Raw genomic sequence first — 12,866 nt, 5'->3', positions numbered from 1 at the left:
TGTAAAGGCCCTCTCATCTCCAGCCAACTTCTAGAATCCCATCACTCACAGGCTGGGTCCCCAGAGACCCAGCAGCAGGCAGTGAGGTCAGATCAGGATGCGGTAGGGGGAGAACAGGCCACAGGCAGACCTGTACCTGTAAAGTCCTCTCTAGAGAGACTGGAGACTGATGGAGGCTGCTGATTGAAGAGGGCGGCGGGGAGGAAACCAACACAGATAATTTTTTTCCCCTCCCAACACAGTGAGAGGTTTGTTCCTTCAGACAGGAAACTCTGTCAATAGCAGCCTTTGGATTTAGGAACTTGGTGTTTTTAATTTTATTGTAGACAATTGCATTTCTATTTTTGACAGAGCATTTAACTTGCAGATTTGTATGAATCATTAACACCCCTCATGCACACAGTCACAGTGTAAAGAAGCTGCTCCTGGGGCCTGAGGCCCCTCCTAGGGGAGGGGAGAGGGCTGGGGCCAAGGGGACGGTGCAGGGCAGAGCGGTCCTCCCTTTATTATCCTCCACTGCCTCATTTGCCTGCCAGCCCCACATGGCTTTAGCCACACTCAGAGATCTAAAGAGTACGATTGCTCACACACAGAGCAGGTCCCCAAAGAACCAAGGCTTCATGCAGACCTGGAGAGGAGCTGCCTGGAACCCTGGCCCCCGGGGCCCCTTCCTCAGGACCCCTAGCCAGTAGGGGTATGCCCACAGGTGTATGGGCAACCCGGTGTATGCCCACAGGACACGACTCTTGCCCAGTTGTGGTAAGCCCGTTCCCAGAGGGCCTCTGCAAAGAGCCTAGGTGGCTATTTCCTCTTGATTTCTGGGCTTTGAGACCTTTCAGAGGAGGAGTCCCAGGTGTGAGGAGTTCACTGTGAGTGAGAAGTGCAGATGGATCGGAGGTAGGAGATATGATCACCTGCCTTAGGCATTCCCAGTCTGATGGTGGAGGCTGGATACATGCATGTGCATGCACACACATATACACTCAGGAAACAACAGGCCCCAAGAGCTGGGAAAGAGAACCAGTCCTCATGGAGGAGCAAACAGAGGTATTTGTAAAATCCTAGAAGCTCAGGTTTGGGAAGTTTTATTCATGGAGCCCCAAGCCTGACCTGTATAGCCTGGATCATTTCCATAGCACCCAAGCCAACCACTGTTCACTTTCCCCTGAGGGCATCCATGCCACCCGGGACAGCAGTGATCATTAGATGCTGGAGAGGCTGCGTTGTGTTATTGGCTTAACCTCAAGTCCTTCACCGTCTTGGCCCCCTCCTTTCTTCTGCTCCTTTTGTCCATGGTCTTCTTTATGTGCAGCTGGTTTCCAGATTAGGACAGAACCATTTGGCCCATCCAGTCCTGAGGAATAGGACTCTTGCCTCACTGCATCTCCCCCACCTTCTAAATGCCACACAGCCCGAGGTCCCGCGGCTCTAGGAGACATACACGCAGCTGACTATAGGGCCGGTGTGTTAGGGCTGCCATGACAGAGTAGCACACACTGGGGGGCTTCGACAACAAATGTATTTTCTCACAGCTCGGGAGGCCAGAAGTCTGAGACCAAGGTGTTGACAGCATTGGTTCCTGCTAAGGCTTCAGCCCCTGGCTTGTAGCTTGTGGTCTTCTCCCTGTGTCTCCACGTGGCCTTCCCTCTGCCCTGTCTGTATACTAATCTCTTCTCCCAATGAAGACATCAGTCATATTGGACTAGGAGCCACCCTGATGACCTCACTTTAACTTTATTGCCTCTCCAATGGCCCTGTCTCCAGCCACAGTCATATTCTAAGGTGCTGGGAGTTAGGATACGTGAACCTGGGGGACATGATTCAGTTCATAATAGCAGGAAAGAAACCGTAAGATCACAGCCCTCTTTTAGACTGATACTCTCCTGTCTGCTCTCTCCCCCATCTCTCCCCAAAAAGCTATTCTTCTAACCAGCAGTGACCGATCGATTATGTGGTTCTCCCCCACTCTTCCCTGTCCCAGGTGATATGGGCTCCTACCGCCTCCACCTCATCAGGGGTCTGCTTGGGTTGAATATTAATGAAGGGCCCACTCATCTCTAATTTAATGAAGGTTCCTTCCTATCTCTGATCCCACTGAATCTTTACAACCACGTGGAACACTGGGGGTTACCACTCTCATTTTAGAGATGAGGAAACTGCGGCTCAGAGCTATCACATGACTTGTCCTCGCTCGGCCGTCTGGAAGGAGATAGACCTGGGGTTTGAGCCCAAGTCCTGACTTTGAGCCCAGTGTTCTTCCCACCCTATCAGGCAGCAGCCCTTCCAAGGTAGCAGATTCTTCCAGCCCCAGGAGCTCGAGCCTGAGGAGGACCAAGCGGTGGGTGGGGAATACTGAGCAGGGGCTGACAGAGGTGCTCGCCGTCCCATCCAGAAAAGGCTCAAGGATGCTCGATTTCCCCAGGAATTCTTGAAAGGAAGCAACCGTTTCTATTGGTCTCTTCAGGAAACCCTGATCATGTCTCAGAAACTCTGAAGAGAAAGGGAGTCTGTGGTCTACAGGATGGATGGATGGGTAGATGGATGGGGTGTGTGTGTGTGTGTGTGTGTGTGTGTGTGTGTGTGTAAGTATAGGAGGGCTCCACTGTGCTCCATGATGAGGATGTAGGAGATATAAACACAGCCCCCTTAATGGTCAAAGTGTCCTCATCCAGCCCAGGATTGCAGAGAACTGGCCATAAAGACTCCTCCCTTCCTCAAGAATCCCTAGAACTTGTGGGGCACAGTGAGAAAAGCAGGCCCAAAGTACCACCCCCACCACCTCCAGGAAGAAGAGGGACCCCTCATCTGAGTAGCTTTTCCCTGCCCCTCTCCTCACATACACACTCATTTCACCATCCTCGGCTACTGCCTCTACCACTCAGTCGTCCATCTCTGCCCCTCCCAGCCCCACTTCTCAGCCCCACACTATCTGACTTACATGTAGGGGAGAAATCTGAGTTAAAAGGCCTACTGCTTAATTCATTACAAGTAAATTGGATGATATTGATAGATGACTCTGGTCAGCAGGATTTTCCTGACTAAACTAGCTTCCTCGGGGTTGGCAATTATCGGTGCATAATAATTGTGTGTTGAACTAATTGATTAATTAATTATGGGAGAATCCTTGATCTCCATAAGAGAAATGACCATCTCTGGTGTGGGAGAGGCTAGAAGGGCAGCAGGAGACAAAAGTAAGTTTAGATTCCTGTTTGATAAAGACCAAAGAGTCATATGTATAATTTTAAAATTATATACAGTATCTCATACCACAAGGCTACTACTGGAAGGAAGGGAAAATAGTCCTCTTTCCCACCCCCTGACAGGTCCTACTCCTGAAAGATACCAGATTCAAATCTTTTAGGTGTTTCTTCTGGTGTTTCAATCCATATTTCTCCAAAACATGCTTTACCACCATCTCACAATTCATTAGAGCCTCATTTCAAGTATCTGCTGATTCCTGGTCTCCTGTTCATGTTTTACCGTAATCCTTGGAAAAAGCTGGCTGGAAGCCTGAGGGACAGGAGAGGTGCCAGGCTTGTTGACTGATAGGAGCCTTAAATATCAGTATCTGTAGGTCTTTCCGTTTGACCTCTCAGTGTTCCCAGGAAGAAATCCTCCAGAACCCTGCAAGAGGGAGTAGAGCCTGGTCACTAGAATCCTAGGGGCCGAGCAGGGGGAGAGAGCAGAGGGTCTGACTGTTATGCAGGCAGATCCCACAAGATCCCCATTTCTGATGGTCCCCACCCCTTAGCTGTGCTTGGTGTCCTTGTGTCTGAAGCCTTCATGGGTCAGCCTCCCTAAAAGTAAACTGCTGGTCTTGGGAAGGCTGTTTGAAATGGGGGTAAAAATCTGGAATCTAATTCCCTCTTTTATAAACTTCTAAACACTCCTCCTGTTTCAGCACACCAGCACCTTGACCCTCAGAGGCCCCTGGTATCTCTGATTCCTGAGCTTTACTGAGCTTTGTCTTCCGACGCTCCCTTTGCAGGCACTTGTCATTGCTGAGAAAGCAGAAACTCCAGCAGATCCTATTCCTCTATCTGCTAGTCCATCTTCCACCGCGTGACATCTCTTGTCCTCTATGGCCCCCTCTCCCCTTCATTTTCTCCTTGTAGGTTTATATGTTCCTCCTGCTCCCCTTTACTCTTCTGGTAGCTGGGTTTGGGAAAGAAGTAGAGATAAATGTATGTCTCCACACCACTGTGTTTAATCACATCTCTGCTTTCTTTTTTGCTCAGCACTTTCTCATGTACCAGTGTGAGGGCACCTAGTTATGTTTTCTTGTCTCTCTCTCCCCAGTAGGTTGGAAGGACAGGAATCGAATCTTACCTGTATTTTTATATCCCTAGAGTCTAGTGCAGGGTCTGGTATACAACAGGCACTCATTAGATATGTGCTGAATGATTGGATAAGCAAACTGGTCTCAGTCTGCCCCTCTCTAAAGTGTGGCTTTGGAGTCATGGTGTCCAACTTTCTGTGCTTCTGTGATTGGGGAGAAGGTCCCACTAAGGGATAGGGGTGGTCCCTTGGGCTGTAGCAACCGTGCTACTTCTAGAAGAAGGTGGCCTCAGGATTGCATCTCAGAAGAACCACCTCCGCAGGTCTTCCCTCCTGTGTTTCAGGGAGCAGTGTGTGCCCAGCCCTGCCCACCGGGGACGTTCGGCCAGAACTGCAGCCAGGACTGTCCTTGCCACCATGGAGGGCAGTGTGACCACGTGACTGGGCAGTGCCACTGCACAGCCGGCTACATGGGAGACAGGTAAGGATGCTATTGGCTATCATCCTTACTGGTCATGTTACTCATTTTCACGGCAGCCTTGCAGACAACAGGTCAGGTTTACCAACCTGCCAGCTTTCCTGTTTCTTTCTCACAAAGCATTCTGAGTCCTCCTGCCAATCCATCCTTCCTGGCCCTCAGCCTGCTGAGGGCACCTACCTTCCCCCAGCCCAGTGACCCAAGCCTGGAATTTGCATTGACTCACCTGGGGAAAGAGGTGGGCACCTACTACCACCCTCTACTTGCTACCCTCCTGGAGGGAGGCAGCAGCACCGATAATCAAAGAAGTTGAGTGTGCACTCTCAGTTCACACATTTTGCACTATTCTTTTTAGAAGTAGATTTTTATTCCTGATATGAGTTCTGTCAAAAGGATACTGACATCAGTTTGCATCCTCTGAAGGCCTGTGGCCTAAGAGCAGACTGAACAAGGGCGCCAATGTTCTGGAATCAAACTAACCTTGCCAAGTGGATAACCCGTAAAATACATAATGGGAGGGTTACCGGAGTTATGTGTTTCCCATGGCAAGAGGGATTTCATGATGATAGGGAAGGTGCTCTGGGAGAAGGAGAAATGACAGCCAGGGTGTCTGATGGTGAGTGAATTCAGATTTGGTGGAGGACATTTGTCCACAGAATCCAGGTGAATCTCTTCCCTCTCAGTCTGAACTACATCTGTCTCTTTGAGCAGAGAGATGGGCAGTAGAAAGGAAACTCTCACACCCCTTGTCTGCTTCTGTGGGATCCATGTTTCACCTGGATTTTGTTACTCTGCCTCCCCTGCCCAGGTAACATCAGGAAGCAGGAGTCAGGGCTGAATTAACCAATGAGTCCTTCTGGCTCTGACCAACATAGTGGGGTTCCTCCAACTCTCACTGGAGTCAGCCCCAAATCCTAGTGATACCCAGAAAAGAGATTTTCCATTTTCATCCTGAAGCTTTTTTACCCTAGCCTGGAGCCTTTTAAGCCAGATCTGAGCTCTTGGTGAGCTAGTGTTCATCTCGTGAGCATCCCTGGTGTAGAATGTGGGGCGTGGCATCAGAGGACTCATCCCGCTCTGACCTCTGCTGGAGTCTGCGTCTCTGAGGGAAGAAAAGGAGGCAGGACTGATGTGCTGCACCCACCTCCCCATCCCCTCTGTCTCTCCCAGTGAGAAAATGTGCAGGTTGAGCCACAGGGGAAGGAACTGGAAGACCCTGGAACCAAAACAGGACCCCTTGCCACTTGCACATGATGGCCAACAAAACCCATTCACCATTGGAGACAAGCAGGTTGATAGCTCCAGCCGGCTAGATTCCACACCAGGAGACCCAACCTCATCTGCGCTCTCCATTTCCACCGCCAAGATGTACCAAATGGAGAAATAACCCTAATCCCTCTGGTCGGGACCCAGCCTATGAACCTGAGACAGATAAAAAGCCCCTCAGACCTTAATGTCCTCTGGCAAGCTTTGCCCATCAACTCCCGAAGAATTCAAAAAGAGGGCCCAGTAGCATTTGGGTTTCCCACCTAAACGGGCTGCCTGGTGTTTAATATTTTGTAAAATTGCCTCCATTTATTTTGTAAGTGACAGCTGCATGAACCCACCCCACATCGTTGCAAGCATATTAAAGTTGAGTGGGTATAATAACGCAGGCCTCCCCGGATAGGCAGAATCCAGTGCAAATTAAACATGAAACGTAACGAGGGTTTTGCAGCTCATTTTGTAATTTAATTGAGCAATGTATCTGGTTGTTAATGGTAATATCGGACACATTAGATTGATATGTTGCAAAGGAAGGATGTTTAAGTAGAAAACTAATTCCTGATGTGATTACCCTTCTGTTCCACAGGCCCCGTTATTAGTGTGCTTTGTGTAAAATTCATTAGCAGTCGTTGCTTGATCTCTAAATAAATAAGTTGTTTAAATTGTGGGTAGGAAAAAAAAGGCTGATTATGTAAATGGATTAGGTTGTCAATATTTCATTTCCAGATTCTTTTTCTGGGGCTACGGAGTGTCACTTTGTAAATATGACATGGGGTGGAGACATGCCCTTTCAGAGAAGGGAGCTCACACTCCAGGACTCTCTCTGCTCAATCCTGCCAGAGGGGAGGGAGCAGGAGGTGTCTCCAGGCTGGGGTCTCTTCCCTGATGGCCTGAGACATCCAGGAGAGGCAACCTGAGTGACTCCCGGGGAAACCCACTGTGAGGCAGCACGGGCTGGCAGTGTCCAATTCTTACCTGCACTGTGTCCTCTGCGCCTGCCTCGGTTTCCATCCTCACCCCTTCCACCGTATTCCCCTCTTCCTTCCTCTCTTCTACCTCCCGTGTCTTCTCCACGCATCCCCTTCTCTCTTCCCTCTTCCGCTGTTCTTTCCCTCCCTGAGGCTTCAGATGGGCTAAAATGCAGCAAGACTTGCAGGAAGACAATCTGGGTGCTGTGATGAAGAACACTGCTTCCAACTCAGGACTCACCAAGATTTAATAAAGAGGCTAAGGCTGTATTTTTTTTCCCCAACATCTTTTATGGCTCCCCTCTGCTCTGATTATTGTAGAAGATAAATAGAAAACCTGAAAATGGAAAAACATACTCATTAAAGCATTTGTAATTCCGTAAGTCCACTCCATTGTTAACATTTTGGAAGTCTTCCCTTTGAGGCTTTTCATGCCAAAAGGGCTCTGTTAGGAGAACTACAGAAAACAGTATTAACAAGAGTAATAATAAGAACTAACACTGCTTATTGAGCGCTTACCATTCATGGGGCACCTTTCTAAATGTTTATACGCGTTATCTCATTTAATCCTCAAACACATGGTGAGGTTTAATTATTACCATCCCGTTCTGTGATGAGGAAGCAGATGTCAGGGCAGTAAGGCCAGTTCCCCATTCTCCACACCTTTGAAGCAGCATGGGGACACAGACAATCCAAAGTCCATAGGCCATTTCTGTTCGTTTGTCTCTAGGATGCAGGGGTGGCCCATCTCTTTTTCCTCAAATGCCCCCAGGTTTACCGCTTAATTTGTTGCTGTGACAATGAATCTATGTCCGTGCATGCTCATTACTAAGTCATGTCTGACTCTGCGATCCCGTGGACTGTAGCCTGCCAGGCTCCTCTGGCCATGGGACTTTATGTAGTTTGTTATTTAATGGGTACAGAAATTTCAGTTTGGGAAGATGAAACGGTTCTAGAGATAGATGGTGGTGATGGTTGCACAGCAATGTGTGTTCTATGTACATGCTCGCTCAGTCGTGTCCAGCTCTTTGTGAGCACATGGACGTAGCCCCCCGGGCTCCTCTGTCCATGGGATTTCCAGGGCAAGAATACTGGAGTGGGTTGCCATTTCCTCCTCCAAGGGATCTTCCCCACCCAGGGATAGAACCTGCGTCTCTTACATCTTCTACTTTGGCAGGCATATTCTTTATCACTGAGCCACCTGGGAAACCCACACAATATACATGTACTTAATACCACTGTATACTTAAAAATAATTAAAATGGCAAATTTATGTTATCCTTATTTACTGCAGTCAAAAAAAAAATACACAAAGCCTACAATCAGTGAGATATGATAGTATGAACTCACTCCTGGGGACTGAGGGGAACTGGCCTGGAGAGGGGAACGGCCTAGGATGGTGAAAGCACAGAACACTTCCTGCAGGAGGCAAGGGAGGAGGGGAGGAGGCCATGAGGAAGGGCAGCCAGCCAGGCCCAGGCCCAGAGGATCTGGAAAGGAAGGTAAGGGGGCATGGACTCACCACATACTCTGTTGTCCTGCAGGTGCCAGGAGGAATGCCCCTTGGGGACCTTCGGCTTCCAATGCTCCCAGCGCTGTGACTGCCACAATGGAGGTCAGTGTTCACCCACGTCCGGCGCCTGCGAGTGTGAACCTGGCTACAAAGGCCCGCGCTGCCAGGAGCGGCTGTGCCCTGAGGGCCTGCACGGCCCAGGCTGCAGCTTGCCCTGCCCCTGCGATGCTGACAACACCATTAGGTATGACGTGAGCGGGGACAGGTGAGCCTGGGGACAGGGACTGGGGAGGGCCCTGGTGGAGAGGGGGCTCTCAGAGCACGAGCCACCACCTCCTCCTGGGTTATCTGGGCAGGCAGTGACAGAGCTGGGACCTCAGCAATCACCTTCACTGGCCAGTCTGATCAAAGAAGGGAAAGCCACGGTCACTCAGGCAGTCAAGATGAGGCCTGAGGTCACCTGCTCTGTCCACCACCCCCAGTTGCCAACACTGAACCTGGCTGCTGGCATTGAAAATGGGCCGCACACAGGAGCAAGAGGGTGCCTGGTGACCCCCAGGGAAGCAGGGTGGGAATGGGTGCAGCCATGCAATCCTGGGGGCGCTGAGGCTGACCTTGGGGTACCACAGGCCTCAGGGGCATTTTCCTGGAAAACATTTCCTCTCCACACAGTCCGCATCTAACCAAGTCGTCTCCCAACCCCAAGGGGCCCAGAGACCAAACTACCACGGCAGGAGCACAGGGCTTTAGCCATAGAGGGTCAGTGTTAGCAGAGACCTTAAAAACCAGGATGGCTCACCTGAGGCCTGCAGGGAGTGTCCCCTCTGGCCCTGGCTAGGGTAGAAGAGCAGGAGGGACAGAGGCCAGGCCCGCATCAGGGTCTTGGCTTGGGGCCAGCCTTGCCTTGCTCTCTGCCCTTCAGGGCTCGGGGACACCTGAACTGATGTTGGCCCCACCCCTGCTTCCTGGAAGTGGAGAAGCCAGAGCTGCCCTGGGCCACCTCCCCCAGCTCCCCTCACTTCCCGCTTCCTGCACCAGTTGGCACCGCCCTCTGGTAATAGATGAGGCTGTCAGGCCCCAGATTAAAGCTTCAGATGAGGCTGTTGGGCCCAGATAAATGCTTCCACAGCCTTTTATGTGGTCGACTCTTATTAGAATGATGCAGGGTGAGGGGACTCTCCTTCTCCCCTCGGGCCTGCAGGACAGCTCAGGGGAGGACTAGCTGCCCTGGGCCATGGGTGTTGCTGATGTTTTCAGGCCAGACAGACAGGCCTCTGCCTTATAGCCTTGTCTCTGGGACAGCTAGGACTTAGCCTCAGCTCCTCCTCACTTCCAGCTTTTGCTTCTCCACACATCGCCCAGGAGCCTCTGGTCACTGTAAGCAGAGTCATCTTCGCAAGTGTTACAGCTTAGACAGAATCTGTCCTCAGTCCTTAGTTCCTAGAGCTGAGTGGCTCAGGCAGTGCTGTCTGCAATGGCAGAAAGTTGGAAAGGAAACCATTAACAGGGGGCCTTGGAGCCAATGGAGCTGACCTATATATGACTTAAGCATTGAGTCACTTATTCATTCAACAAACACTGAGAGCCTGCAGGGCCGACCATGAGAAAAGAAGTACCCCTTAACACCTGTCCAGCCCTCAGGAACTTGAGTCTGGAACACATACCCCTCCTCCCCACCCCCACCTCCGCCCCCCTCCCCCGCCCCCCCCCCCCACACACACACACGCGCGCACACATTAAGCATCTTCTACCGTATTTCTTCAAATACAAGACACCACCAGTAGTGAGGCTCTGCTTTATCGTATATACTGCTACAACTGAACTATTGACTGCATACCATTGACTGCATAGCACACACATCAGAGCTATGAAAATGAGGGGCAAAGAGCACCTTAGAAGCAACGAAATATATCTGGCTGGCCCTGTTGTGTCTTGTGCTCGAGTAACTGTGACCAGGGGCTCTGTGCAGAAAGCATACTGGTCAGGAAAGTCTTCCTGGAGGAGGTGGCCTCTGGGCTAGGTCTGGAGGGCACAGTGAGAGCTCCCAGGCTCTAAACACAGAGTTTCCACATGGCTGGTTGGGGGCACGGGACAGCTGCCTCAGACTATTCCATGGGTGGATGGGCAGCACCAGGAACCCCAGCCGCCACCCCCCCTCACCCCCCAGCAAGCCTGCTCTGCAGGGAAGCCAAGGGAGGTCTGTGTCAGGGACAGGAAGCAAGACAGTCGCTGAGATCCAGAGCAGGAATAGTCCCTGCCTTGGAGATCCAACCAACCCCCAAATGAAAGAGCTATTGTTTTCTTCCTGTGCCTGAGCAAGCGTGCCCAGCATAATTTACCCCTCCTCTGAAGGAGTCCTCAATGCATTATTAATTTGGAAGGACTCCCTCTTCTCCGTCGCTAATCTCAGCCCATTCAATATTGATGATTATTTGCTTTACTCTCTTTAACACGTGTCACATTTCAGGGGTTGGGAGCAGTAGCACTTCTTAGGCATGGGGGCTCCTAGGGCACCTGGCAGCCAAGCCCCCAGGCCAGGTTCCTCCGGGTCTACTTGACCACCTCCTTTCAGGAGCGGTGTCAGCATGGGCTTGTCCACCTCTGCAGCCTCAGCACTGCACGATGCCTGGCACAGAGCGGACCTTCAGGAAAAAGAATCACTGAATTCATCTTCAACAGCCCATTCCTCTAGGGTGGTTCTGCCCAAGCTCTAATGTTTCACCACTTTTTCCTGGCTCACTGCCCCAGTGACTGAGCCCCCAGCACCCACCAAGTTTTTATTTGGTCTAACTCGAAATTTCTCAGCCTTGCCACTGTGGATGTTTGGGGCTGGATAATTCTTTGCCATGGACGGCTGTCCCGTGCATTGCAGGATGTTTAGCAGCATCCCTGGTCTCTGTCCACTAGATGCCAGAAGCACGACCCCGGCCCCGAGTTCTGACAACCTGGATGGGTAGGGAGAGGTAGGATTGCCCAAGGTGGAGAACCTCCGATCTCACTCAACCTCTCTCTCGCTGCACTTGGCTTGTTCTCAGGGACACAGAGAACAGCTGTCTTCCTCTGTGTGCACACAGGTCACTCCTCTCTTCTCATGAGCCTTGGTCCCATTCTAGAGCCTTCTCTTGGGAGCTAAGAAAAGCAGAGTAATGACTCTAGGACTCCTACTCCTAAGGCAGTTGAGCTGCAGGTTTTGGTGGGTCTGGGACCCCTGGATCCTGGCCTTAGAACTACCTGTGCCTGAGCCAGTGTCCTGATGAGTATAATTTCCCCCTCTCTGTCTCAGTTTCCCAGTCTGTCTATCACCTTCATCAGCCCAGTAATGGTAAAAGTTTTGTGGTCTTTGCAAGCGAAGCTTCCACTCAGCTCCCCAAAAGACACAGTGTGGGGTCCTCAGCAGCCTTGCCTTGTTGCCCCCCTGGCTTGTGCAAGAGCCCCACCAAGACAGCTTGCAAGGAAAGCCCTGAGCATCTTTCTTAGAGAAACAAAGACCTCCCAACCCTTGACCAAAGAAAACTCTCCTCAGCTCGCCCCAGCCTCTTTCTGCTCTGTGCCCCTCTGGAGAGGACGCTTCAAAGAGGTCGAGCCCCAGTGCCCTGGGAAAGAAAAAGTGGCCAGAGAAATTCCCCAATGCTTCATTCCCTTTATAAGCGCTTTGTAGCACACACAAAGCAGCCTCCCTCCTTCATCAAGGAATAACCTTGGGAAAGCGAGCGCCCGTGTGTCAGCCCTTGTCCATGTCCCCTCCACAATTGGATTGTCATAGACGAATTCCAGTGGCCATGGTCGTGGATTACCTGTGAAAGATTTGATTTAGCCAACAGATGCAGCATTGATAGAAATCTCAGAGCAGCCAGGAGAGGAAAAGGCAGAAAATTCCACCCTGAAAAGATTTCTGTATTGTTCAGCTTTGACTCCTATTAACTTGTGATTAATCTATGGGGGAAATGGAGAAAGGGGGGGGTGGGGTACTGTGCAAGTGAACCAGCATCAGTGTTTGTGACTTTGCCTGAGCCGAACCAGCGTCGTTTGCCCGCCATGTGACCCAGGGGAATGGCTCTGCCACCAGGCAGGGGTGGTGGGGGTGGCGGGGTGGGCAGGGCAGGGGACACCAGGGAGGGGGAGTTGTGACGAAGGTGCTGAGAGCATAGTGATGGCAGTTTTCTGAGTCAATGACTGAGTCAGCGGTCATTCCCCACTGTCTCTTTAAAAGGATTTTTGGAGTTTCTATAACAAGCAACAAGTAATCAAATTGAGAAAATACAAAATTATATTTTTAAAAATAGATATTTAGAGACATGAAGGGAGACAGAAAAAAAATGATTTCAGGTTTGGTTTTGAGCTTTCTGGTTTCTCAGAGTAAAAG

At 50.8% G+C, this 12,866-nt stretch overlaps 1 protein-coding gene across 9 annotated transcripts in view; it reads left to right on the top strand.

The window, feature by feature from the left end:
• MEGF11 (multiple EGF like domains 11) overlaps positions 1-12,866 on the top strand; it is a 393,087-nt gene that overhangs the window by 306,465 nt on the left and 73,756 nt on the right. For all 9 annotated transcript variants that reach the window (XM_027553015.1, XM_027553014.1, XM_027553016.1 and 6 more), the window contains exons 8-9: positions 4,623-4,759; positions 8,535-8,747. In XM_027553015.1, coding sequence (XP_027408816.1) covers positions 4,623-4,759; positions 8,535-8,747 — 350 coding nt within the window. The remainder of the gene's footprint in view (positions 1-4,622; positions 4,760-8,534; positions 8,748-12,866) is intronic.

Source organism: Bos indicus x Bos taurus, chromosome 10 (genome assembly GCF_003369695.1).
Source record: "Bos indicus x Bos taurus breed Angus x Brahman F1 hybrid chromosome 10, Bos_hybrid_MaternalHap_v2.0, whole genome shotgun sequence".
NCBI classification, from domain to species: domain Eukaryota; kingdom Metazoa; phylum Chordata; class Mammalia; order Artiodactyla; family Bovidae; genus Bos; species Bos indicus x Bos taurus.
Note: the sequence above shows the minus strand (reverse complement) of the source record. Positions and strands in the feature narration are given on the sequence as shown.